At 67.1% G+C, this 25,523-nt stretch overlaps 1 protein-coding gene across 5 annotated transcripts in view; it reads left to right on the top strand.

Moving 5' to 3' along the window:
• The window catches only part of PIEZO1 (piezo type mechanosensitive ion channel component 1 (Er blood group)), a 53,853-nt gene that overhangs the window by 27,808 nt on the left and 522 nt on the right, over positions 1–25,523 (top strand). The window contains exons 3-50 of one of the 5 annotated variants that reach the window (XM_073882391.1): positions 2,915–3,037; positions 3,875–3,917; positions 4,021–4,159; positions 6,311–6,479; positions 6,627–6,840; positions 6,948–7,119; positions 7,210–7,323; positions 7,406–7,499; positions 8,175–8,275; positions 8,637–8,897; positions 9,340–9,448; positions 9,540–9,718; positions 9,797–9,945; positions 10,026–10,208; positions 10,534–10,646; positions 10,732–10,886; positions 11,041–11,217; positions 11,566–11,691; positions 11,766–11,966; positions 12,415–12,619; positions 15,081–15,185; positions 15,724–15,877; positions 16,084–16,327; positions 16,409–16,505; positions 16,594–16,765; positions 17,158–17,247; positions 17,343–17,437; positions 17,719–17,787; positions 18,312–18,412; positions 18,947–19,043; positions 19,115–19,174; positions 19,256–19,428; positions 19,511–19,617; positions 19,774–19,965; positions 20,059–20,317; positions 20,385–20,573; positions 20,772–21,072; positions 21,296–21,389; positions 21,480–21,627; positions 21,701–21,915; positions 21,993–22,151; positions 22,232–22,379; positions 24,164–24,352; positions 24,482–24,574; positions 24,660–24,832; positions 24,906–25,028; positions 25,116–25,195; positions 25,290–25,479. In XM_073882391.1, coding sequence (XP_073738492.1) covers positions 2,915–3,037; positions 3,875–3,917; positions 4,021–4,159; positions 6,311–6,479; positions 6,627–6,840; positions 6,948–7,119; positions 7,210–7,323; positions 7,406–7,499; positions 8,175–8,275; positions 8,637–8,897; positions 9,340–9,448; positions 9,540–9,718; positions 9,797–9,945; positions 10,026–10,208; positions 10,534–10,646; positions 10,732–10,886; positions 11,041–11,217; positions 11,566–11,691; positions 11,766–11,966; positions 12,415–12,619; positions 15,081–15,185; positions 15,724–15,877; positions 16,084–16,327; positions 16,409–16,505; positions 16,594–16,765; positions 17,158–17,247; positions 17,343–17,437; positions 17,719–17,787; positions 18,312–18,412; positions 18,947–19,043; positions 19,115–19,174; positions 19,256–19,428; positions 19,511–19,617; positions 19,774–19,965; positions 20,059–20,317; positions 20,385–20,573; positions 20,772–21,072; positions 21,296–21,389; positions 21,480–21,627; positions 21,701–21,915; positions 21,993–22,151; positions 22,232–22,379; positions 24,164–24,352; positions 24,482–24,574; positions 24,660–24,832; positions 24,906–25,028; positions 25,116–25,195; positions 25,290–25,479 — 7,144 coding nt within the window. Of the gene's footprint in view, positions 1–2,914; positions 3,038–3,874; positions 3,918–4,020; positions 4,160–6,310; positions 6,480–6,626; positions 6,841–6,947; positions 7,120–7,209; positions 7,324–7,405; positions 7,500–8,174; positions 8,276–8,636; positions 8,898–9,339; positions 9,449–9,539; positions 9,719–9,796; positions 9,946–10,025; positions 10,209–10,533; positions 10,647–10,731; positions 10,887–11,040; positions 11,218–11,565; positions 11,692–11,765; positions 11,967–12,414; positions 12,620–15,080; positions 15,186–15,723; positions 15,878–16,083; positions 16,328–16,408; positions 16,506–16,593; positions 16,766–17,157; positions 17,248–17,342; positions 17,438–17,718; positions 17,788–18,311; positions 18,413–18,946; positions 19,044–19,114; positions 19,175–19,255; positions 19,429–19,510; positions 19,618–19,773; positions 19,966–20,058; positions 20,318–20,384; positions 20,574–20,771; positions 21,073–21,273; positions 21,390–21,479; positions 21,628–21,700; positions 21,916–21,992; positions 22,152–22,231; positions 22,380–24,163; positions 24,353–24,481; positions 24,575–24,659; positions 24,833–24,905; positions 25,029–25,115; positions 25,196–25,289; positions 25,480–25,523 lie in introns of those variants that run through there. The other 4 variants (XM_073882390.1, XM_073882392.1, XM_073882393.1 and 1 more) reach the window with 4 other exon arrangements.

Raw genomic sequence — 25,523 nt, 5'->3', positions numbered from 1 at the left:
CCCCCGGTCATGTCCACGGTCAGGGCCCCGCGGTGACCCTCGTCCCTCTGGCTCTGGCCCCCATCAGGCTCTCTCCTCGCTGGGGTGCTGGTCTTGCAGGTGGAATCTGGGAGCACAGGGCCGTGAAGGCTCTGGGGGGCAGCACAGGGGCAGGGCTGAGAGCTGCTGGGCCCCAGGCCAGCCCCTCACCCAGGCCAGCTTGCCGCAGCTGTCCAGGATTCCCAGCTCAGGCGGCAGGCCCACCCCCTCCCTCCCCCTCCCTCGGTGTGCTCCGTTCCCAGCCCCCGCGGGCCCTGGCCAGAGCAGGAGGGGCCAGGTGGGGAGGAGTTAGGGAGCCCTGGGAAGACTTCCCTGCCTGACCTCTGTCTGTCCACCCTCAGAGGCCCTTCAGGAACAGGGAGGCTGCCTGGTTTTTCCGGGTGGGAGAGGGGAAAAAGGGAGGCCTGCTCGTGCCCGGGAGCCTGGCCTCGAGTGTAGGACGTGTGGAGGCCGGGCCTCAGTGCCGGCATCTGGTGGGAGGTCTGACGGGTGCTGACCCCTGGCCTCGTCCCCACGGGGGCGTCCGCTGGTAATGCAGCTCCCTGTGCCCGAGGCGGCTGGCTCCAGCTCTGTGCCTGGAGCGAGCGCTCTGTGGGGGCAGGGCTGCAGCAGAAGCTGCAAGCAGGGGTCAGTGCCGGCCGTCCCCTTAACACTTAGGGCCTCAAGACCCCGTCCCTGCCTTAAAACCCCCGCCTCCAGGCTTCCTGGCCCCCCCAGGTGCTCCTTGCTGCGGCGCTCCCTGGGGGCCCGGTGGGGGGGCCGTCTGGTTTGCTCTGCCAGCAGGTGGGTCCCCCCCCGGAGCCGGCTTGTGCGACTGATGGCCCCCCTTCCCCAGCGTCTCAGAGCACTTCCCGCTGAGGCCCTCACGCACCCCCGGGAGCCAGGCTCCTGTCGGGGTGAGGTCTGCAGACAGCTGGCTGGAGCGAGGCCTGTGGAGGCGGCAGCTCGCCGGGTGGGCGGTCGCGGAGGGCGTAGCGTAGGAAGGATGGCGGTCCGTGAGCTGTGGCTGGGAACAGGGGTCCCCTCTGAGAGGGCACTGTAGGGCGGTTTTGGGGGGTTCCAACCCAGGATTCCTGCTCCGGGTCAGATCCTCCGTACTGATGCACTCTGGGAGGGTGCCCCACTTCCTCTGCTCCTGGGGTCCACAGCCTGCCATCTCCACTTCCTGTTCCCCCGAGAGCCTGAGCCCCATCACTGCTCCTACTGGAGGGGTGGTTTCTGCGTAGCTCCCCAACTGCGGTGCCCACAAGGGGGGAGCGGGCAGCCGGCACCCCCAGCAGACCTCCTGCTCCACAGGGACATTTCCAGCAGTGTTGTGAGAGCCCGTCCCTCCTGGGCGGATGCAGGAGCCCCTCACCTGCCTGACCCCCACCCCCCTGCCCTCTGGCCGCCCTCCCTGCTGTCCCACCGCTCCCGAGTGGCTCTCCAAGGGGCCGGCCAGCCTCCCTGAGACCACACCGAAGCTCAGGTGGGCAGCGTGGGATGGCACCCAGTGTCGTAGTGGGGTCAGCAGGCCAGGTCCGGCCAGCCTCCTGCCCCTGCTGCTCGGGCAGGGCTTCCGACCCCCACCCCCCAGCGCTCTTGCGTCGTGCTCGTCCAGCCCCCGCCTGGCGGGGAGCTGAAGCCACGGGGCCAGTGCTCTGGCCCCTGTGGCTTGGCGGCGGCCTGTGGTCCAGGACACTGGCTGGCCACCCAAGACGGGAGCTGGTGACGAGGAGGGGAGGGGGGCTAGAAGTGGTGACGTCCGACACCGTCACATGGTGTCGATAGGAGCCAGTGGGGCACCTGCTGAGGGGCCCAGCAGCCTGGCACTTGAGGCCTCGCCCCGGTAGTCCACGAGGCCGACCTCGGGTGTCCGTGGCTCCAGAGCAGGGTGCGTCGGCGCCCGCTATGCTCCCTCCTATTGGCGCTTCCCGGGCCTGCAGGAGCGGGCTGCACAGCTGAGCAGGCAGGGGCGGTCAGCCTGGCCAGGGAGCCTCCAGGAGCCCTGCCCTGCTCCCCACAGGTGGCCCGCCCCTCCTCCTGCTGGGAGGCCCTCGGCCTCTCCCTGCTCTTGGCCTGGTGCTGCGAGCAGAGTTGGCTCAGCCGCGGCCGAGGGCCAGACGTTCCGTTCGCTTTCCATCTGTCCCTTCCCAGGGTTGCACCAGCCCCACCCTGCTCTCCCCTTCACTCACCCCTGCCCCCGAGGGTCAGAGGCCGGGAGGGACCTAGAAATGAGTGTCGGTGAGGACGTCCGAGGCCTGACTGGGCTGCTCCTGGGAGTCCTTTGCCCTCTCTGAGCCTGGCTTCCTTCTGCAAAGTCAGGTGGGGCGGGGGGTGAAGGAGGGCCAGCGCTCCAGGGGTCTCACCTGCTGGGCACCCCTGGGGGAGGGGCACCCACGGAGCCGGGACCCTGAGCCCGCCAGCCTCGGGCCGGAGAAAGTGCGGCCCCTCTGTCCCCGAGCCCCAGCCAGTGAGCCGGCGGCACAGTGAGGATCTGGGGCTCCTGCTGAAAGGCGCCAGAGGAGGAAGCCAGGGTTCGGAGCTCAGAGTGTGGGAGTCAGAGTCTCAGCCCCCTGCACGGAGCCCAAGCTGCCCGCCGCGCAGAGCACGGTCGGCGCCCAGACTCCGTGGGTCTCCCCCGAGCGCTGGCTGTGTGCGCAGACGGCTCCCTGCAGCCACGGCCTCCCTGCCCGGCGCTGAGCCCCACATCCCACCCGCTGCAAGGCACACGGGGCCCTTGTCTGGGACCACCCCTGCCTGTGCTCGGGGTCCCCCAGGCCCAGCCCCTAAACTCGGTTTCTCCCCCACAGGTGGGACTGCTGGCATTTGGGTGCCCCGGGCTGTGGAAACAAGGGCCCCAGGCCATCCTCACCCCTGCCCACTCTGCCCGCAGGCCACACTGGTCGCCTCCTCCGGGCCCTGCTGGTTTTCAGCCTCCTCTTCCTGGCAGCTCACCTGGCCTTCCAGATATGCCTGCACACCATGCCTCGCCTGGACCAGCTTCTGGGGCCCAGCTGTGAGTTTCCATGGGTTTGGGGGAGCTAGTGGCCTTGCTGAGCTAGCCAGGAGCCCGGGGACACGGAGCGGGGACAGCAGCCCTGGGAAGGCCGCCTGCCCCCCCCCAGGCTGTGCCTCGTATGGGCCCTGAGTGCCCGGCCCCAGTTCATGTTCGCCCTACATGGCCCAGGTTAGTGCCAGTGTCAGCTGCTCCCAGGGGCTGGGCCGGAGCAGCCCAGGGCTCATTCCACACTCCGGAATCCAGCAGCATCTGCCTCTGGTGCGGAGGGACTGGGGTACCGGTGGCCTTCCGTGCCCTGCCGGGCCTACCGCCCAGTGCCCTTCATCCTGTGGACACTGTCTGCAGCGGCTGCACGCCCTCCCAGCTCTGGACAGGATCGACATCAGCCCCCTGGGCTCCAGATGTGGGGGCCCTGCATGCCCAGCGCCCACACAGCCTAGGTCCTGCCTGGCATCACTCCCCCGCCCTGCCCGGGCGCTCCCGCTTTCGTTCCATGTTGATGCTGCCCATTCTGCAGTTTAGAAACGGGGCCACGGGGAGAAACCAGGCGCCTCGTGGGTGCCCTTGCCCTGGTGTCTCTGACATGGGCTTCCCCGTTCCAGCGCCCATGAGTCGGGGCCGGGAGTCCCCGTTGTGCCAGACACAATGTACGGGCTTTCGATCCACTTGGCTCTCCCTGGCTGGGCCTTCGTTTCCCTACTAATAAAGGCAGCCTTCTGCAAGCATCCCTGACACCAGCCACGTTCTGCGACCGCGGGGCTCCCACGGGCCTCCTGGCGGCAAGGAGTAGGGGTGCTTGGTGCCTGACCCAGTCCCCTGCGCCTCTCTCTGCAGGCAGCCCCTGGGAAATCCTCTCCCGGCACGTGGGGGTCACGAGGTAAGCACGCGCCCTGCCCCCCCTGGGGTCCCCCCATCCCTGCCTTCCCTGCCTGGCACCTGCCCTCCCCGACCCACCAGTGGGCTCTCCCTGCCCTTCACAGGCTGGACCTGAAGGACATCCCCAATGCCATCCGGCTGGTGGCCCCCGACCTTGGTGTCCTGGTGGTCTCCTCTGTGTGCCTCGGCCTGTGTGGGCGCCTCGCCCAGGACGCCCAGCCAAGCCAGCGTGCCCAGGAGCTGGTGAGGGCTGTAGGAAGACGGGGTGCATGTGTGCTGGAGGAGGGGTATTCCCGAGCTCTGCCCATCTGAGGACGATTTCACTTTTTCTTTTACGCGAATGTGGACTTTTCAGTTTTAAGAGTCAGTATGTGCTCGTTGTGAAGAGATGAGGCATCAGAGGTGGGAGAAGCTGTGTGCCCCCTGCCCGGGATGCGGGGCGCCCCGAGCAGTACCACCGCCTGTGTGCCTTTCAGACCTGGTCCTAGCAGGGCTCCATCTGGGGGGGACTTGGAGGGCTCCAGGTCGTGTCTGTGCTTCAGAAACTGTTCCCGGAGGAGGTCCTCCCAGGCCACAGGGCAGTAGGGAGTCAGCCCTGCAGGGAGTGACCTGCTGGCTGTCAGGGAGCCCCCTCCAGGTTGGGGGTGACTCAGGCTGCCCCTGACCCCACCTGCTGTCCCTGTCCCCAGCCCACCGGACAAGGCTGGCACCCCACTTTCAGAGAGGAGACGGGAGCCTAGAGCTCAGGTTCTTGTTCCAGGCCCTCGGGGGGCTTGGGACCACCCTGCTGCCGGCCTTGGGGCGCCATCCCCCGGGCGGGCGTATGGGCCCCTGGGGGGGCCAGGGCTGCCTCTGGATTCCTTGTTAGTGGAGCCAGGCCTCCCGGAACAGCTCTGCCACGAAGGGGCTGGACTCGATCCCGAAATCGGGGATGGGGGGGGGGGGGGGGGAGCAGCACTGCTCGCAACCCGTCCCCCTCACAGCCCAGGGCTGCCTGGAACCGGGTCTGCCCCGCGACTGGGATGGGTCACCCCATCTCGATGTCCCCAGTGGCTAAGGAGAGCCTGCGCTGACCCGGGGTGGCTGGTGTAGACGACCTCGGAGCTAGGTGGGGGGGGCCCTCACAGGTGCGAGTTTCCAAGCCCAGACCCACGTGCACGTACACACGACGCCACCCACGGGACTGTGTGCGCACGCAGTTGTGCACACGCGTCCTGACTCACGTCACACGCGGGGACATGCGTGCTCCCAGGGGGTCTGGCAGGCCGCAGGGGGGACGGAGAGGGAAGGAGAGAGGAGGCTCCCGCCAAGGCCCCTGTGGCGGCCCCAGGGCCCTGCTGAGCCGGGGCTGTAGCTGGGACTGGCCGGCTGGATGCCGCAGGCGGCCGAGCACCTGTCTTCCCGCCCGGCAGCTGCCTCTGCTCTTCCCACAGGCGCTCAGACGCGTTCCCAGGGCCTCGGCTAGTGGTGGGCGGGGGTGAGCTCAGGCCTGGCTCCTGCCCCTTCCCCTCCCTCCGGGCTCTGCTCAAGGGCTCCTCCCCGTGGCCTCCCCACGCTCAGGCTCTGGGAGGACCGGACCCATCTGGTCCCCACCTCCGTCGGTCGGAGGGGAAACAGAGAGGTCAAGTGACTTGCACAAGGCTGCTCAGCTGGGAGGCGCGAGCTGGGATGGGAGCAGGTCGCCTGGCTCCTGTGTGCTTAGCCTGGCCGCTGAGTGCCACCCTTAGGGAAAGGCACAGGCATGCGCCCATTTCGCAGGTGGGAACGCGGTGGGGGAAGGGGGCTGGGCACCCGGGAAACGGCTTCGTTCTGGGAAACCTTGAGCCCTGACCTCTGTGAGGCCTGCAGGCCGCCGCCCCTTGCTGTCCAGGTGCCCCACAGGCGGCAGAAAGGAAGCAGGGTCACAGTGGGTGGATTCGGGGTCTCCTGTGCACCCCCCTCCCTCTACGTAAGAGGAAAGTGCTGCTTCGGCCCTGGGACCCAGGGGCGGAGACCGGACGGTGCTCCCCAAACTGTGGCATGCGGGGACACCATGTGCGCACAGCTACCTTTTTCCTAAAAATCCCCTTTCAGGGCCTCTCAGGAGCCAGGGGTTTCGAGGATGCGTGCCGGAATCTGTGGGGGCTGCCTGGCCTTTGGGGGCCCCCAGGCTAGAGAAGGAGATAAAAAAGAGACTTGTAGCGTTTTGGAATGGTCTGAGGCCGGCCTGCAGGGGTCGGTTGTCGTGCGTACCAGGCCTGGCGGGAGCGTGTCTGGGGGTTGGGGCGGGTGGTCTCTGGGAAGGCCCGGTGGGCAGACCTCTGGGTCCATGCTTGGCCAGCAGCCTGCCCCTCCCTCCCTGAGTGGCCTGAGTGCCATGCCCCTGACCTCTGCCCCTCCTCATGACCTTGGCAGGACGAGGATGACAGGGAAGTGGACACCGGCTCCCCAGTGGGGCCTCAGGGGACCCCTGTGCTGGCCCCCACGCGGAGGTTGCAGCTGGCCACCCGGTTCCAGATCACAGCGCACTGGCTGCTGGTGGCTGCGGGGCGGACCCTGGCCATTGTGCTGCTCGCGCTGGCAGGTACCCACTGGGCAAGGAGCAGGGACCCCAGCACCGACTGCCACTGGGGAGGGTCTCAGCAGCCTGCCCAGCTCCCCACTGGCCACTGAGACCGTGGTCTCGTGGCCCGGCCAGGCGTGACCCCGCTGCCTCTGCCCTGTCCTGCAGGCATTGCCCACCCCTCCGCCTTTTCCAGCGTCTACTTCCTGATCTTCTTGGCCACCTGCACCTGGTGGGCGTGCCACTTTCCCATCAGCCCCCTGGGCTTCAGCACACTCTGCGTCATGGTGGGCTGCTTCGGCGCCGGCCACCTCATCTGCATCTACTGCTACCAGACGCCCTTCGCCCAGGCCATGCTCCCACCGTCCGGCATCTGGGCCAGGTGAGGCTCACCTGCACAGGCCCCGTCCCTCCCCCTCGCCGGGCCCTGGCTGCCTGGTCCCCGGGTCCTCCTCGACCAGCGGTCAGTGGCTCGCCTTCTCTGGGCAGGGTGTTCGGTCTCAAGGCCTTAGTGGCCCAGAGCAACTGCTCCAGCCCCAACGTGCTGGTCCTCGATACGAGCCACGACTGGCCCATCTACGTGAGCCCCGGAGTCCTGCTGCTTCTCTACTATACCGTGACCTCACTCCTCAAGCTCCGCACACACCAGCCCTTGAACCAGGTGAGGCCCGGGGCCAGCGGCCTCTGATGGCCTTCCGCCCCTGCGCCCCTCGTTGGGGGCGGGCGCTGAGCTCTGCCCTGGTCTCTGCAGAGGAAGGAGGCGGCCGGGAGTGATGAGGAGCAGGAGGTGGAGCTGACCCAGGTGGACCAGTGGCCCCAGGGGCAGGCCAGGGCTGCAGCCACCAAGGAGGAGGGGGCTGCCCAGGTGAGGAGTGGGGGCTGAGCTGTGGTGCTGGAGCCTGCCTGCCCGAGGGCTTGGCTCACGGGGTCTCGGCTCATCTCCGCAGTGCATGCTGCCCACAACCACGGGGTCTGACTGGGAGACTGACAGCTGCACCGTGCATGACCTGACTGGCCACAGCCCCGTCCAGCAGCGCCCCCGTGAGTGCACTATGGCCCGGGCTGCCCAGGGACACCGCCTCCTGCAGGCGCACTGGTGCTGCCCCCTGGTGGCCGGGGTGCCCTTGCTCTGCGGACCTCTCTAGCTGTGCCATCTGGGGCCCCCCCAGGGCCTGGACATGGGGTCAGGCCGCCCACCCGAGACCTTGCTGGAGGCTCCAGCTCCCCCCGCCCCAAACCTGCCTTCCAGTTCCCAGACGACTGGACTGCTACCTTTTGGGATGGCCCGGGGTCCTGGACTGCCAGCTGTCTTCAGGGGGCCTGTGCGCCCACAGCGGCCCCATGGGGAAGGCGGGGTATTTCCCTGGGCACTTCTCCCTTTCCCCGAAGGCTTGATCTCCATTTTGCATGAAGCCGGAGGTGGAGTCGTTGGTGCCCTGGGGACTTGGCCGTGCACAGAGCTGGAAGGGGTCGGGGTCATCTTGTCTACCCTGTGTCCCTTCACGGTCTTGGAAACCAAAGCTGGTGAATGGGACCAGGACCGGTCAGGGAGCAGCGTCAGATGGGAGCCGGGCCCTCTGCCGGCATCTTCTGCCCCTAGGGCCCCTCCTCCCCACTGCCTGAGTTTGGTGTGGGCGAGAGCCTACCTCTGTTGATGCTGGAGCTTCCCCAGCTAGGGTCCGGCTCCCCGGTGACCTCTGTCCCCTCCCCCCTCAGTGCGCCCCAGGCTGGCTGAGCCTCAAGAGCCGTCTCCACTACACAGTCTGGGTCATCTCATCATGGATCAGAGCTACGTGTGTGCCCTCATTGCCATGATGGTAAGGAGCAGCCGACCTGGGCGGCCCTCCAGGTGGGCCCTTCCTGCTGCTTCCCTTGGGACGTTCTGGGAGGTGGATGGTGGCCCACGTCTTGCAGAGCCTTGTGGCCAGAAATGGGGCTGTGTCCTGTTGGGCTGCAAGCTGCGCAGCGTGTGTGTGCGCTTGCATACGTGGAGCAGGTGGGTGCCCATGTGAGCCTGCATCCTGTGCCACCGGGCTCCAGTCTGAGGAGGTGCGTTGGCCTCCTTGTCCCCGGGCAGGGCCAGGGGAGCAGGGCTGGGGGGCAGGGCCGGGGAGCAGGGTGTGGGGGAGCAGGGCCGGGTGCGCCCTGCAGCCCTGCCCACCAGCCTTGGCTGACCAGGTGTGGAGCATCACCTACCACAGCTGGCTGACCTTCGTACTGCTGCTCTGGGCCTGCCTTATCTGGACCGTGCGCAGCCGCCACCAGATGGCCATGCTCTGCTCGCCCTTCATCCTGCTCTACGGGCTGGCGCTGTGTGGCCTGCGCTACGTGTGGGCCATGGACCTGCGTCCCGAGCTGCCCACCACCCTGGGCCCTGTGAGCCTGCGTCAGCTGGGGCTGGAGCACACCCGCTACCCTTGCCTGGACCTTGGCGCCATGGTGAGTGTCCCCCCCGTGTCCCCTTCACATGGTGAGTGTCTAGGGCACCTGTGAGCTTCCATGACGGTGCTGTCTGCTCGCTGTCCGGCTCCCCCGTGGATGTGGGACCTCTGGGAGGGCAGGGCCGTGTCTGGCTGTCCCCGTGGGGTCCCCTGTAGCCTGTCCGGAGCAGCGGCTGCGTCGATGTTTGTTGAGTGAATGAGTGATGACCTTGTGTCCTCGGGGGATGTCCCTGCGTCCCTGACTCGGCTTCCACAGTGCCCCCCACTGCGCCTGCATCTTGGGAGCTTCGTGTCCCTGTGTGAGGCTGCCGTGGCAGAGCGCCATGTACCTGGATGTCTGGGCTCTGCTTGGCGGGTGCGGGAGGGTGCGTCTGCGCCCGCAGGGAGGCTGGCGCCGGGCCCTGGCTTTGGGGGGGTGACGCTGCGCCCGCTCGCCCCAGTTGCTGTACACGCTGACCTTCTGGCTCCTGCTGCGCCGGTTCGTCAAGGAGAAGCTGCTGAAGGCGAAGGCCCCCACCGCGCCGACGGGGGTCACCGTGGCCGACACAGGTGAGGCCCGGGACGGGGCGGCGGGGGTGGGGGGGGGCAGTCCCCGCCCGGTCCGAACCCACGCCCGCGCTGATCCCCACTCGACCCGCAGAGCCGCCGCGGGTGCGGACGCTGCTGCAGAGCCTGGGGCAGCTGGTCAGCGGCCTGTACGCCAAGTACTGGATCTACGTGTGCGCCGGCATGTTCATCGTGGTCAGCTTCGCCGGCCGCCTGGTCGTGTACAAGATCGTGTACATGCTGCTTTTCCTGCTGTGCCTCACCCTCTTCCAGGTACCCGGGCGGCGGCGGCGGGGGACACGGGCGGCCCCCGCCGGGGCCGGGCCTCACCGCTGCGCCTGCGCCCACCAGGTCTACTACAGCCTGTGGAGGAAGCTGCTCAAGCTCTTCTGGTGGCTGGTGGTGGCCTACACCATGCTGGTGCTCATCGCCGTCTACACCTTCCAGTTCCAGGACTTCCCCACATACTGGCGCAACCTGACGGGCCTCACGGATGAGCAGTGAGTGGGGGCCGGGCCGGGCGTGGGGGCCTTCCCGCTCCCCGCCGGCCGCCTGGCTCTGACACCCCTCCCCCCTCCAGGCTGGGGGACCTGGGTCTGGAGCAGTTCAGCGTGTCAGAGCTCTTCTCCAGCATCCTGGTTCCCGGCTTCTTCCTGCTGGCCTGCATCCTGCAGCTGCACTATTTCCACCAGCCCTTCATGCAGCTCACCGACCTGGAGCACGTGCCCCCACCCGGTGCCCGCCTCCCGCGCTGGGCCCACAGGTCCGTGGCCGGCCCCCAGGGGTGCAGACCGCCGTCCAGGCCCATGGCGGGGCCGGGGGGGCCCTGCAGCGTGCCCCACCCCACTGGCACACACGAGGGAAGGGAAGGAGGCGGGTGGGTTCGCACGGGAGTGCCTGGAGCCCAGCCAAGGCCTCAGCTGCCCCCTTCAAACGCCGCGGGCGGGCCTGGCGGGTCGGTGACAGAACCTCAGCGGGGGCTGTGGGTGGGGCTCTCTTCCCGCAGCCCTGGGGAGGGCAGGAACGGGAGGGGCCGGTGGGGCCGACCCCGGGAGCTGGGGTAGGAAGTGATGCTCTGGGCCCCGCAGGCAGGACGCGGTCAGTGGGACCCCACTGCTGCTGCAGGAGGAGCAGGAGGAGCCCGGGGAGGAGGGGCCGATGAGCACGGCTGGCCCCTGCCCCGCCATGCAGGGCCCGGAAGGTGAGTCCCACGGGCAGCTGTGAGGTCCCTCTGCCCCGACCCCTGTGAGCCCCTCTTCCTCACGGCGCCTCCCCCTTGGCTGCAGCCAGCAAGTGGGGTCTGGTGGCTGAACGGCTGCTGGACCTGGCCTCCGGCTTCTCGGACGTCCTCACCCGAGTGCAGGTGTTGGTGCGGCGTCTCCTGGAGCTGCACGTCTTCAAGCTGGTGGCCCTGTACACCGTGTGGGTGGCCCTGAAGGAGGTAAGGACGGGATGGACACCGCACCCCCGTTTGCAGCAGGGCCACGGGGAGCGCCGTTGCCGGCCTTCCTGGAGGGGGGCGCCCCGGGGCGGCAGGTCGCGGGGCCCCCGGGAGGTGCTGCTGCGCCTGCCCCAGCCCGCCCACCGCCTCTCAGGTGTCGGTGATGAATCTGCTGCTGGTGGTGCTCTGGGCCTTCGCCCTGCCCTACCCCCGCTTCCGGCCCATGGCCTCCTGCCTGTCCACCGTGTGGACCTGCATCATCATCGTGTGCAAGATGCTCTACCAGCTCAAGGTCGTCAGCCCCCACGAGTACTCCAGCAACTGCACCGAGGTACGGCCAGGCAGGAGCCTCACCCAGCCTCCTGGACCTTAGGGGTCCACACCGACGGCTCTTCAGCTCACGGTGGTGGGGACAGAGGCGGGGGACGCCTCCCCTCTCTGTTGCCCTCCCCCAGCCTGTGGCCCCTTCGTCCCCAGACACGCTGCCCCTTTCCCCGTTAGGGTCGGTCAGAGGCTGACAGTCCACATGTGTCCCTGGTGGGGGGTCGCTAGGGTCTGACCTGGACCTGTCCGGAGCTGTGACTGATGTAGGGGGGGCCGGGTAGGGTGGGCCGTCCTGGGGTCACAGTCTGGCTCCCAGGGGGTGGGGGGAGCAGGTGCTGATTCTCCGTTCCCCCAGCCCCTCCTCAACAGCACCAACCTGCAGAAGGCGGAGATCAAGCAGTCCTTGCTGTACCGGGGGCCCGTCGACCCTGCCAACTGGTTTGGGGTGCGGAAGGGCTTCCCAAACCTAGGCTACATCCAGGTGAGCGAGGGGCCACAGGGTCCTGGGGCTGGGCAGGGGAGGTGGGTAGAGCATGACCGTGCCCCCCTCCCCAGAACCACCTGCAGGTCCTGCTGCTGCTGGTGTTCGAGGCCATCATGTACCGGCGCCAGGAGCACCACCGCCGGCAGCACCAGCTGGGCCCGCTGCCCGCCCAGGCCGTATGTGCCGACGGCACCCGCCAGCGGCTGGACCAGGACCTGCTCAGCTGCCTCAAGTACTTTGTCAACTTCTTTTTCTACAAATTTGGGCTAGAGGTGAGGCCTAGCGTCAACCCTCACCCCTTCCCTGGGCAGGACGGGGGGGCCCATGTCACCCTCTGTGTGGCCTTTGCTGGGCATCAGCAGCGTGCAGGCCCTCGAGGGCCACCTGGGGGTGGGGGGCGCACAGGGGAAGGACCTCCGAGGGGCCGGACCTCCCAGGCTGTTGGCCTGCCCTCGCAGAGTAAGGACCAGGGGGTCAGGGACCCTGGCCGGAGACCGGGTCGCAGGTCCACTGTGCTTGGAAGCCCCTGAGCCACGGCTCCCCCTGCCGCCCTCGTGGCGGAGGCACGTCCGGCCTCTCCACGCTTCCACGAGGGCAGTGTGGGCCTTGGTGAGCTGGGCTGCTGCCCCCACTGCTCGGAGCCTGCCTGACCTCCCAGTCTGCCCGGAAGGTCCGCCCCCCCGGCAGCTCACTGTGCGCCCCGTCCTCTGCCACCCCCAGATCTGCTTCCTGATGGCCGTGAACGTGATTGGGCAGCGCATGAACTTCATGGTCATCCTGCACGGCTGCTGGCTGGTGCTCATCCTCACCCGCCGGCGCCGCGCAGCCATCGCTCGCCTCTGGCCCAACTACTGTCTCTTCTTGGCGCTCTTCCTGCTCTACCAGTACCTGCTGTGTCTGGGCATCCCCCCCGCCCTGTGCATCGGTGAGCGGGCGGTGGCTGCCGCATCCCCGGGGGGCCACACCGCAGTCTCTGAGCCCCGTGCCCCGAGGGCGGGCGCCCGGGCCGGGGGCCGCACGTGGCTATCTGTCCTGCACGACCCCCAGGTCTGGCCTCGTCCCCTGGGGGTGCCCCTGGCGGCGCTCTGCTCCTGGCTCTCTCCGGGCGGGCTCTGGGGCGGGCCTGTGGGTTTGCCGCGGTGCAGCGTCCTTGGCACGGCCGGCACCTGGGGGGTGCGGTCGTTTTTCTGCCCTCGTGTGTCCCCAGCCCCCCGGCGGAGGGCCTGCTGCTTCCTGCGGCGTCTGCGAGCGGGGACTGCTGAGCGGGCCGCGGGCGGGACTCGTGGGGCCAGCGTTCGCGGCTATTTCTGGTGCACTTGTCAGTTGGCTGGTCTGTGGAGAAGTGCCCGGCTTTCTCCGCGCTCTGCTGCTTGTCAGAATGGCGGCCCCCCCAGGGCCTTCCACCGCCGCGGCTGCGCTGCGTCAGCGGCTCCTCAAGGCTTCCCTGTGGGCCTGTGGGCGCGTGAGGCCGTTGGCGAGTCACGTGGCAGCGTTTGCACCCCAGATGCCTGCCCCGGGTGGCAGCCGCTGGCCGGACCGTTTCCGAGTGTCTCAGAAACCGACCCCCCAGCACATCACCTTGAGGCCAGCTCTTCAGCCAGACACATTCGAGACTCTCCCTGTCCTTCTTCCTGTTTCGGGGGCTGCTTTGGACCTTGTTACGCAGAATCGCTGAAGTAGGACCTACCCGGATGCCCTTCGCCCAGCGCCCCCCGAGTTAGCCGGGGTGTGGACCGCGGGCCCCGCGCCGCCTCCCGTCGTGCTGTCTCCTCGGTGCTGGCTCAGCTCTGCGGTTTGCCTTTTAGGACCTTGGAGCTTTTGGGGAGCCTGGGCTGTGTCCCTCAGCTGGGGATAGTCTGGTACCTGTTAGACCAGCTGAAGTCACCCTTCTGGCGGGAACACGCCGCAGCCGGGAAGCATCCTGCCCCGCGGGGCTGGCGTGTCTCCGCTCGGGGGCTTCTCCCTGTCCCTCGGGCAGTGCCGACTGTGGGTCTCCCCTGAGGCTCTGCGAACGTACTGTCCCTCCCGGACCTCTCGGGCTGCTTCCAGCCTCCGCCGGAGGGTCCTGTCTGCGGGGGTCATTCGCTGGGTTTTCTGGTGGTGACTTTCTGCTGGTCCTACAGTTACTGGTGCTCCGTCCCCCGCTGACGTGTCCGCTTGCTCTTTCCTGTCTGTGTGGACACGGGGTGCTGCTACTTTGTTGTTCACACGGTTGCTGTGTTGGCCCCAGGAGCCCCTGGGCCCTGTCGCGGGCCCGCCGCCTTCCAAGCACGCCCGCACTGCGCCTGTACACGCCCCTGCCCCAGCCTGCGCCCTCCGCCCAGCCGGGGAGTCCTCCCTGCCCCGTGGAGCGCCCCTTCCTGTCCCCGCAGGCTGAAACGGAGAAACGAGATCTGGGCCCAGGGTGTGCTTGCTGCTTTGGGTGCCTTTCTTCAGGCAAAACACTGTTTTCCAAAGCAGCGTGGGTGGGCTCTGCTCTTCCCCATTCCCAACGGGTCTGCCACACGATGGTCTTCCAGGTGGACCCGCAGTCTGTGCCCCATCCTGGGTCCCCAGCATCCATGTACTTTCTGGAGTTAATTATGTGGTCAAGTTCATTCTCTGGGTTCTGACAAATGCATGGCAGTTCCCTAAGGCCTCCCCAGCACCCCGAACTTGGGGCCGTGTGGGCTATTTGCAGGCTGCCCACCCCCGTCTTGGGCAACCACAGATGGCCATCCCCGGTGTCACAGAGCTAGAATCGTGCCCCAGGGTGCCTCGGGGCTGGCTTGTTTCACTCGGCGAATGTAGTCAGGGTGCATCTGGGCGGCCATGGGCGTCGGTATCTGGTGCTCTCCCCTGCTGAGGACTGTCTGTGGTGGACGGACGTAGCTCTGTCATCTCTGGCCCATGGCAGGTGCAGGTTGTTGCCGGCATGGGGCTCTCTGCAGGGACATTGTCGGGGGTGTCCAGCCACAGGCTTCTGTGTGGGCATAGTTCTCGCTTCTCGGGGACTTGTGTGCAGAGCTGGTCGTTGACGTTCCTGCCAGGGATGGACGTGGGACCTGGTTTTTCTGCATTCTCACTGGTGTTTGTGGTGTCCCTGTGTCTTGTCTTGGCTGGTAGGCGCATGACAAAGCCTCATTTGGGGCCCTCCATGCCGTGACCACCCCGCAACCAGGCCTGCCCGCCTGTGACTCCCCGGACTGGCTCTTAGGTCCTTGGGTGGGGCCTGGGCCGGTTGATGCCTGAAGAATGCACTAGAATCTCTGGCCTGTGTGCTCTGAACAGGAGATGGGGTGTTTTTGAGACCGTGTGAATGCACAAGTGGGTGCAAGAATGAGGCCTGTGAACCCGGAGGCTGTGGGCCTGCCGGTGGGGTCCTAACGCACACCCTGCACCCACAGACTACCCGTGGCGCTGGAGCCAGGCCATCCCCATGAACTCAGCGCTCATCAAGTGGCTGTACCTGCCCGACTTCTTCAGAACCCCCAACTCCACCAACCTCATCAGTGAGTGCCTGTGGCCCGGCCCCCCACGCACCGCCTGCCAGCCTCGTGGCAGGTCACGGAGGTTTTGCGTGGGGACGGACAGCCCTTGAGCGGAGGCCTGCCTCTGCCAGCAAGGGGCACGGTGTCTAGGCCTTCCTGGCCAGCCAGCCCTGTGGGGCCCCAGAGGGGCCTTGCCCCACGACGGTGTCCAGTTCTCTGGGCATGTTTCCTGAGACGGAGGCCCACCTCCCATGTGTACGCCCAGCCACACACATCTGCATCTGTTCGCAGGTGTGCACACAGGGGTCGACACCAGCAGGGCCCCTTGTGTGGACATAGGTGTGCGTGCGGCTGCGGGGGTGGATGGGGTGTGCGTGCGGCTGTCGGGGTGGGGGTGCCTCCGCGGCACGGAGAGACACGTCTCCTGCTGTCCATGCTCACGTGTGGACATCCGTGGTTGCCACGGCGGGCCCCCGCAGACACACAGCGGTGCTTCCCTCCGGCCCCGTGCTGCCGAGCGCTGTACCTGCGTGGCCAGCCATCTCCCGTGTGTCCGCAGGTGATTTCCTGTTGCTGCTGTGTGCCTCCCAGCAGTGGCAGGTGTTCTCCGCCGAGCGCACGGAGGAGTGGCAGCTCATGGCCGGCATCAACACTGACCACCTGGAGCTGCAGCTGGGCGAGCCCAGTGCTGTGCCCAACTTCATCTACTGCAGGTGGGTCCTGGGCGCTGCAGAAGCAGCTGGTCTGCAGGCCTGACAGACAAGCCCGGGACGGGTGCTGCTGGCAGCACCCCTGCACCCAGGACGAGGGGCGGACGCTGACCTGGCCACAGGGGCACGTTCCACGGGCATCCCTGGTCCGGGGCTGCCGGGAGGGGGTGGGGGCCGCCTGGTCCCTGCAGTGACGGCCTGTCTGACAGGTCCTACCTCGACATGCTGAAGGTGGCCGTCTTCCGCTATCTCTTCTGGCTGGTGCTGGTGGTGGTGTTTGTTACCGGGGCCACGCGCATCAGCATCTTCGGGCTGGGCTACCTGCTGGCCTGCTTCTACCTGCTGCTCTTCGGCACCAGCCTGTTGCAGAAGCACACGCGCACCCGCCTCGTGCTGTGGGACTGCCTCATCCTGTACAACGTCACCGTCATCATCTCTAAGAACATGCTCTCGGTGAGCCCGCCCCTCGCCCGCCCCCCGGCCCCGCCCCCGCCCCGCCCCGCGGGACCCAGGCTGACCTCCTTCCTGCCCCAGCTCCTGTCCTGCGTATTTGTGGAACAGATGCAGAGCAGCTTCTGCTGGGTCATCCAGCTTTTCAGCCTCGTGTGCACCGTCAAAGGCTACTACGACCGTGAGTAGGCGGGGGGCACGCTATGGGCCGGGCCCAGGGACGCGCACTGCTTGTGGGGCCCCCTGTCCTGAGCCGGACCGTCCCACAGCCAAGGAGATGCTGAGCAGGGACCGGGACTGCCTGCTGCCCGTGGAGGAGGCTGGCGTGCTCTGGGACAGCGTCTGCTTCCTGTTCCTGCTGCTGCAGCGCCGGGTCTTCCTCAGCCGCTACTTTCTGCACGTGCGTGCGGAGCTCCAGGCCACCGCCCTGCAGGCCTCCAGGTCAGCCCCGGCTTCGGGTGCCCCGGGGCCCCGCGTCCCCGCTCCATCACCGCACGTCACTCGGGACCTCCTCGGGGCCCGAGCGCCTCATCTTGGCCCCGGCTGTGCCGCGGTCCGGGGCTTGCCTGTGTGTGCCCGCACGCTGGCCGCAGGCTGGGTGGCCTGGGACGGCCTCCCTCGGTCGTGCTCCTCGGGCTGCGAGCCAGCCCAGCCCCTGCCCGCTGACGCCTCTTCGGTTGCGTGTTTTCGGCCTCCGTGAGCCAGGAGGCGGCAGGAAGGTCTCCTCTTCCTGATCCCAGCACAGGGCAAGGGGGGCATTAGCTGGGGCCGAGCCCACAGGTGCGAGAGCCGGGGAGCTGGAGCTCAGCATCCCCGGGGTGACCCCCCCACAGGGGCTTCGCGCTGTACAACGCCGCCAACCTCAAAAGCATCGAGCTCCACCGCAAGGCCGAGGAGAAGTCCCTGGCCCAACTGAAAAGGCAGTAGGTGGCACCCGGGGCGGGGACCCCGGGCTCTCCTCACCAGCTCTCCTCCTCAGCTCGGTGCTCAGGGCCGCCCCCCACCCCCCACCCCCCAGGATGGAGCGTATCCGCGCCAAGCAGGAAAAGCACAGGCAGGGCCGGGTGGGCCACAGTCACTCCCAGGACCCCCCAGACCCCACCCAGGAGCCAGGTGAGTAGACGGGGGGTGGAAGGGCTCCCGGGTCCGGGTGTGTCCGTGCCACGTGCTGTCCACGGGCCTTCCCGCCCACTTGTCCCGTGCCATGTGGTCCCCGTGTCCCTGCAGCCTCCGTGGCCAGCCCACCACTGTCTGTGTGCACTTGTGGGTTGTCCGCCGCTCCCCACAGCACGGCGAGGCCCCCTGTCCACACAGAGGTGGTGTCCGTCAGGGGGCTGCCCTCGCCCTCCTCGTGCTTCTCCCTGCTGGCTCACGTCCGCCCCGCCCCTCCGCAGGGCCTGGCAGTCCAGGGGGCTCCTCCCCACGGAGACAGTGGTGGCGGCCCTGGCTGGACCACGCCACAGGTACCACCCTAGCCTGGCCTGCCACGGCCACCCCGTCGGGGCTGCTGTGCCTGGGCCCCTCCTTTCTCAGCTGCGGTCTGCGTCTTGGGCAAGGGAGCTTGCTCTGTGTGCACCTCTGGCTGTGCCCCCGGCCCTTCCCTCGGGCCTCACCCCGGCCTCGACTGAACCAGGCCCCCACGGCAGGCTCCGTGCTGCCCTCCCGTCGTTCGGACTCTCAGATGCAGACGTCTGAGTGTTCAGCGCTGATCCCCAGCCCCTCGTGTTCCTCTCGTCCCGTCTGGTCTCGTGTCACTGCCCTGGCCTGTCCCCCCGCCCGCCGACCCCAGGCTGCATGGGCTGTCCCTGAGGGTGGGGAGGGACACCTGGGCCTCTGCCCGGGGGTCATGGGATGCCGAGGGAACCCACACGCCTGTCCTGGGCCCGCCCCAAACTGAAGACATGAAGCTGAGAGGCTTGTGGGTGCGGGGGTGTGGAGGCCAGCCCCCCTCAGGGGAGGATGGCCCTCAGCCCCGCCCTGCCTGCAGTCGTGCACTCGGGGGACTACTTCCTGTTTGAGTCGGACAGTGAGGAGGAGGAGGAGGCCGTGCCCGAGGACCCCAGGCCATCGGCACAGAGTGCCTTCCAGGTGAGGCGGGAGGGTGCCGTGCCTTCCCCTGGCCACGGGCGCCTGGGCCTGCACAGCCCAGGGTGCAGAGGACACACACGCTCTGGCCGGCCTGCCCAGATCCATCCAGACCCCCAGCGGCCACACGTCAGGTGGGCAGGCGGGCTGTCGGAGGCACAGGTCGTGGGCAGCTGTGTGCCTCTCTGTCCACCGCCTCCTGAGGTCAGCAACCGTCCAGCCCTGAGTGGCCACCAGTGGCCTGTCCTTGGAGAAGGGTCACGCGTGTTTGCTGGAAAAAGGACGGGCCGGGAGCCTCCTACCTGTCTCTGGGCCCAGAGTTCTCAGAGAGTGACAGCCGTCTACGCCGGCGGGCTGCTTTCCCTGCCTTCCCGCCACAGTCCCACGGGACCCGTGCCCTGCCCCGAAGCAGGGAGCCAGCTGAAGGCCCCCCAGTGGCAGCCTGATCCCAGCCTCGTCCTCGGGAGCTCGCGGGTGGGCTGAACGGGATGTGCCGTCCGGGGCGGTGGGCCGCTGACACAAGGACCCGGTCCACAGATGGCCTACCACGCGTGGGTGACCAACGCGCAGACGGTGCTGAGGCAGCAGCAGGAGGACCAGGAGAGGCAGGAAGGGGCGGAGCAGCGGCCCACAGGTGCGCTGGCCGCGTGCGGGGCGGGGGTGGGCGCGCGGGGCTGCAGGGGCTGACCAGCACCCCATGCCCAGGAGGCGGCCCAGGCCAGGGGGCAGAACCGGCGGACGGCCCCGACGAGGCAGTGGCAGCTGGTACGTGCACCCCGGGGGCTGGGGGGCTGGGGGCCACCTGGGGCAGCCGCTGCAGCGTCCTGCCTCCTGCCCGCCCCGCAGGCCCCAGCCATGTGATGCAGCGCGTGTTGAGCACCCTGCAGTTTCTGTGGGTGCTGGGGCAGGCACTGGTGGATGGACTGACAGACTGGCTGCTCACTTTCACACGGCACCACCGCGCCATGAGTGACGTGCTGCGTGCCGAGCGCTACCTGTACAAGCAGGGGCTGTGTGGGGTGAGTGTGCACACCCCACCCCGCCGCCCCGCCCCGCCCCGATCCCGGGAAACTGCTGCCCTGAGCCCTTCCTGCCCTGCAGGGCAAAGAGGTGCAGCGCAGCTTGGTGGAGCAGCCGTACAGCAGCGAGGCCGAGGCCGCACCTCCAGGCCCCTTGGGAACCCAAGATGCACCGAGTACAGCATCGAGGTAGGTACGGGCTGGTGGCGTGCAGGGGGTACACAGGCCAGGAGGTGCGTGGCCTCCTGGCCCCTTGTCCACCGGGGCCCGGGAGGCCCCTCCAGCCCCAGAGCCTGGGCAGAGCGGAGAGCACGCTGCGTCCGTGACCAGCCTCACTTCCCACAGCGGGCTGGGGGCTGAGGAGCTGCTGAGCACTGCGACGGAGGACCTCGGCAGCCCGCTGGGCATGGGGTACCACACCCGGGGCGGCAGCGGTGGCCAGGTGGCCCCCGAGCCTGGGGCTTCCCCACACAGCTCCCGGGAGCTTCCTGTCGGCGCCGCCACCCGGACGCGCACGGCCAGCGAGCTGCTGACCAGGTCGGGGGGTGGGGGCAGGCGTGCGGGGAGGGGCGGCGCCCGCTCGGAGCCAGCCCCGGTGCTGAGAGGGGGTCTGGGCCTGGCTCCCCACAGGCGGCAGCGCATCGAGGAGCTGGAGGAGGCTGCCCAGTTCGAAGCCGGGCAGGGCCGGGCCCTGCGGCTGCTGCGGGCTGCATACCAGTGCGTGGCGGCCCACTCGGAACTGCTCTGCTACTTCATCATCATCCTCAACCACATGGTCACCGCCTCGGCCACCTCCCTGGTGCTGCCTGTGCTTGTCTTCCTGTGGGCCATGCTGTCCATCCCAAGGCCCAGCAAGCGCTTCTGGATGACAGCCATCGTCTTCACCGAGGTGGGTCGCGGCTGGAGCGGGAGGGGGCGGGGCCCGGCCCCCCCATGCTGAGCCCCCTCCCCCACAGGTGTCCGTGGTCACCAAGTACCTGTTCCAGTTTGGCTTCTTCCCCTGGAACACGCACGCCGTGCTGCGGCGCCACGAGAACAAGCCGTATTTCCCGCCACGCATCCTGGGCTTGGAGAAGACGGAGAGCTACGTCAAGTACGATCTGGTGCAGCTCATGGCCCTCTTCTTCCACCGCTCACAGCTGCTGGTGAGTCCACTGGGCCTGGGCCAGCGGGCAGCAGGCGGGCACCTCCCAGCACACGCCCCACCCGCCGGCTGCCCGGCTGCAAGAGGCAAGGCTGGACGTCATGGGTCCCAGAGTGGGCCTGGCCATCTTGCCTGGCCTGAGCGCTGCCCAGTGCGGCCACGCCAGGCTCCTCCCCTCCTTCCCTCCCTCCCTCTGCAGTGCTACGGCCTCTGGGACCACGAAGAGGGCCAGCTCTCCAAGGAGCAGGATCGGGGCAGTGGGAAGAGGGGGGCTGAGGAGGAGCAGGCACCGCTGGGACCCCAGACTGAGGCGGTCACGGGGCCTCAGGGAGAGCCAGCAGTGGCTGGGGCCCTCATCCAGGACCACATCTGGGCAGAAGCTGGGGACGGGCCTGCAGAGCCTCCCGGGGAGCTCAAGCCCCGAGACACGAAGCGTATCGGCCTGCGCTTCAGGAAGAAAAGGAGGGAGAGCGCGGAGCCTGTAGAACCTGCAGCCACTGGTAGGACGGCCCTGTCTGTGCACAGCCATCCAGCCCACCCGGTTCCCCGCTGCCCCAGCCAGCCCACTGCCCGTGACCTGGGGAGGTCCCCATGCTCAGCCTGCTGGCCTGTGAAATGGGGTGATGCCAGCCCCTGGTGGGAGGGGGTCTCGGGTTGGTTGGAGTCTGAGCTGCACTCAGCTCTCTGGGGGCTCCGGTCAGCAGTGGCTGCCCCCCACAGAAGGTGTGACGGCAGCCTCTGGGAGAGAGAAGTGGAGTCGCCCCCGGGAAAGAGTGACAGCCGCGGGGCTCCGACTGCAGAGCTTCTGCCTGGCCATGTGCGTGACGGCTGGCCGCTCCCGGGCGAGGGTGGGTGGGAAAAGCCGAGGCAGGCACTGAGCCCCCTGCCCACCTGGCCTCACCCACAGGGCCCAGAGCGTGTACCAGCCCCTGCGGCGCTTCTTCCACGATATCCTGCACACCAAGTACCGTGCGGCCACCGATGTCTACGCACTTATGTTTCTGGCCGACGTGGTCGACTTCATCATCATCATTTTCGGCTTCTGGGCCTTTGGGGTGAGCGCAGACCCCGGTGGCCACCCCGCTGCCTGCCCCTAGCTGCCCCCTGACCTCTGCTCTCCCGGCACAGAAACACTCGGCAGCTACAGACATCACGTCCTCGCTCTCAGACGACCAGGTGCCAGAGGCCTTCCTGGTCATGCTGCTCATCCAGTTCAGCACCATGGTCATCGACCGTGCCCTCTACCTCCGCAAGACCGTGCTGGGCAAGCTGGCCTTCCAGGTCGTCCTGGTGCTGGCCATCCACCTCTGGATGTTCTTCATTCTGCCTGCCGTCACCGAGAGGTGGGTGTCTGGCCCCGGGGACCTTAGGGCTCTGGCCTCGGGCAGGGTGCCCTGAGCTGGCTTTCCTGTCCCCCCAGGATGTTCAGCCAGAACGCAGTGGCCCAGCTGTGGTACTTCGTCAAGTGCATCTACTTCGCCCTGTCCGCCTACCAGATCCGCTGCGGATACCCCACCCGCATCCTTGGCAACTTCCTCACCAAGAAGTACAACCACCTGAACCTCTTCCTCTTCCAGGGGTGAGTGTGGGCTGGCCCCGGGCGCCAGGAACCAGGCTGCCACCCATAGGCCCTCCTGATGGGCTCCCCGCTTTGGGCAGGTTCCGCCTTGTGCCGTTCCTGGTGGAGCTTCGGGCCGTGATGGACTGGGTGTGGACAGACACCACGCTGTCCCTGTCCAGCTGGATGTGCGTGGAGGACATCTACGCCAACATCTTCATCATCAAGTGCAGCCGCGAGACTGAGAAGGTGCCTGGCTCAGGCGGGGAGTGGGGCAGATGAGCCACGAGCGAGCCAGGTGGTGCTGGCGGTCCCGCGGGGGGCGCGGGGCGCGGGGACAGGGCCGTGAATGTGGCCGTCGGCGGGTAGCTGGCAGAGCGGGCCTGAGTGCATGCCCGGCCCAGGAGGCTTGACTGCTTGGCTCACAGGCACGAGAGCTGGGAGCTGGGGCAGTGAGGGTCAGCTGGGTTTTCTGTGTGAGCGGCTGCAGTGGGAGATAACGGAAACAGGCCCCCCCCCAGCGCATGGGTAGAGTTCAGAGACTCCTAGCGTCATTGCAGAGCTGGCCACATCCGCAGGCAGATCTAAGATGTGCTCACGCTCTGCAGAAAGCCCCCCCCGCCACCGCCCTCCCGACTCCGCACAGACTTGTCTGTTCTAGAAGTTGGTGTCCACGCTGTCACACACCGCGTGGCCTGCATCTGGCTTCTTTCGTTCTGCAGTTTCAAGGCTAGTCCATGTGGCCTGTGTCAGGATTGAGGGTTTTATGGCTGAGGAGCATTCCTTCGTGTGACTGTGCCGCCGTACATGTACCCAACGGTTACAAATAGCCCTGGACGGCGAGCTGGTTCCTTCTGTTCATTGCAACGCGCACTGCTGTGAACACAAGCTTGTGTTGTTCTCGGGCACATGCCCCGCAGCACGGTGGCTGCATCAGAGGGCAGCTCCTGGTGGGGCCTGCCCCTGCTGTCCACCGCCCCCTCCCCCATCCCCACCAGCGCCCGTGACTCAGGGGGGGTTTGATTTGCGTTTCCCTGAGGTGAATGATGGTGACGATCGTTTTGTGTGCTTGTCAGCGATCTGCTTTGCCCCTTTTGTCCTTGGCTTGCTTGTTCACTTCTTTTTAAGAATTGTTTTTGCATTCTGGACACTAGACCCTTATCACATAGGATTTGTAGATAGCTTCTCCCATTCTCTGTGTGGTCTCTTCGCTTTTTTTTTTTTTTAAGATTTATTTTAGGGGCGCCTGGGTGGCTCAGTTGGTTAAGCGACTGCCTTCGGCTCAGGTCATGATCCTGGAGTCCCGGGATCTAGCCCCGCATCGGGCTCCCTGCTCAGCGGGGAGTCTGCTTCTCCCTCTGACCCTCCCCTGTCTCATGCTCTCTTTCTCTCTCTCAAATAAATAAAATCTTAAAAAAAAAAAAAAGATTTTAGAGCATAGAGCACAAGCAGGGGGAGTGGCTGAGGGAAAGAATCTCAAGCAGACTTCTCAGTGTGGAGCCCGACACAGGGCCTGACCTCACGACCTGAGCGAAGACCAAGAGTCAGACGCTTAACCGACTGAGCCACTGAGACATCCCATCCCCTCACTTTCTTGATAGCATCTCATTTTCTGAAGCACAAACTTTCCTTTTTTATAACGTACAGTGTTTTTTCTCTCAATTGCTCGTGCTTTCCACGTTTGATCTGAGAATTTTCCATGGAATCCAGATTGAGGTCTTAGCTAGGGGTCCTGCTGCTTTGGCACGCGGACAGCCATTTGTCCCAGCAGCATCGTTGAAGAGATGGTCCTTCCCCGCGTGGAATCATCCTGGCAGCGCTCACTGAGCGGCGGGTTGCATTCTGGGCCCTTGTGTCTCAAGTGCCGGAGCTTTGCAGTCAGCTGTGATGCTTTAAAATCTGGCTTCACGAGCCCCTGGGTGGGCCCCAGGCTGTGGCTGCGTGAGGCTCCGGGGTGTGGGCCAGTGCCCGCCTTCCCCCTGGGGCAAGGGGGCAGGCAGGGCTGAGCCCCTGAGCCCTGCCCCACCCCCCAGAAATACCCGCAGCCCAAGGGGCAGAAGAAGAAGAAGATCGTCAAGTACGGCATGGGCGGCCTCATCATTCTCTTCCTCGTGGCCATCATCTGGTTCCCGCTGCTCTTCATGTCCCTGGTGCGCTCTGTGGTCGGCGTCGTCAACCAGCCCATCGACGTCACGGTCACCCTCAAGCTGGGTGGTTATGAGGTGAGCCACCAGTCTGTGCCCACCGGAAACGGGGGACTGTGGGCACGGTTCGCACCCCTCCCACCCTCACGGCGTTTGGCACCACGGGGCCTCCCTGCCCCATCACAGTCGCCGCCCCCACCCTGGCAGCCCCTGTTCACCATGAGCGCCCAGCAGCCGTCCATCGTGCCGTTCACACAGCAGGCCTATGAGGAGCTGTCCAGGCAATTTGACCCTAACCCGGTGAGTGGGCCCCACCCGGCAGCAGTGGCGGGGGTGGGGGGGGGGTATCCGGGAGCCCCTCGCTCAAGGGCTGCCTGGGGTCCAGCTGGCCATGCAGTTCATCAGCCAGTACAGCCCCGAGGACGTCGTCACGGCGCAGATCGAGGGCAGTTCCGGGGCGCTGTGGCGCATCAGCCCGCCGAGCCGGGCCCAGATGAAGCGGGAGCTATACAATGGCACGGCTGACATCACCCTGCGCTTCACCTGGAACTTCCAGAGGTGCGTGCTGGGCTGGGGCGGGACCTGGGGGGAGTGCAGCCCACAGTGGGTCACACTGTGCTCTGGCACGTAGGGACCTGGCCAAGGGCGGCACCGTGGAGTACACCAACGAGAAGCACACCCTGGACCTGGCCCCCAACAGCAGTGAGCGGCGGCAGCTGGCCAGCCTGCTCGAAGGCACCTCCGACCAGTCCGTGTGAGTTGGGGCCGGGGTGGGGCGAGGGGCGCAGGGAGGCAGCTGGAGGGCCAGGCTGGGCCTGACCCACTGGCCTTCTCCCTGCAGGGTCATCCGCAACCTCTTCCCCAAGTACATCCGGGCCCCCAACGGGCCGGAAGCCAACCCTGTGAAGCAGCTGCAGCCCAGTGAGTGTGTGTGTGTGTGTGTGTTGGGGATGGGGGGGGTGGCCTCAGCCCTGGGGGAGGGCGGTGGCCCTGACCCACTCTGCCCCTGCCCCAGACGAGGAGGAAGACTACCTCAGCGTGCGCATCCAGCTGCGGAGGGAGCGCGTGGCCGCAGGGGCCACTGGCTTCCTCGAGTGGTGGGTCATCGAGCTGCAGGACTGCCAGGCCGAGTGCAACCTGTTGCCCATGGTCATCTTCAGTGACAAGGTCAGCCCGCCCAGCCTGGGCTTCCTGGCTGGCTACGGGTGAGTGTGCTGCACATGAGGACAGGCGGGTGGGCAGGGTGCAG

Source organism: Callorhinus ursinus, unplaced genomic scaffold (genome assembly GCF_003265705.2).
Source record: "Callorhinus ursinus isolate GAN/ISIS: 27379988/994484 unplaced genomic scaffold, GSC_fseal_2.0 scaffold46, whole genome shotgun sequence".
NCBI lineage: Eukaryota > Metazoa > Chordata > Mammalia > Carnivora > Otariidae > Callorhinus > Callorhinus ursinus.
Note: the sequence above shows the minus strand (reverse complement) of the source record. Positions and strands in the feature narration are given on the sequence as shown.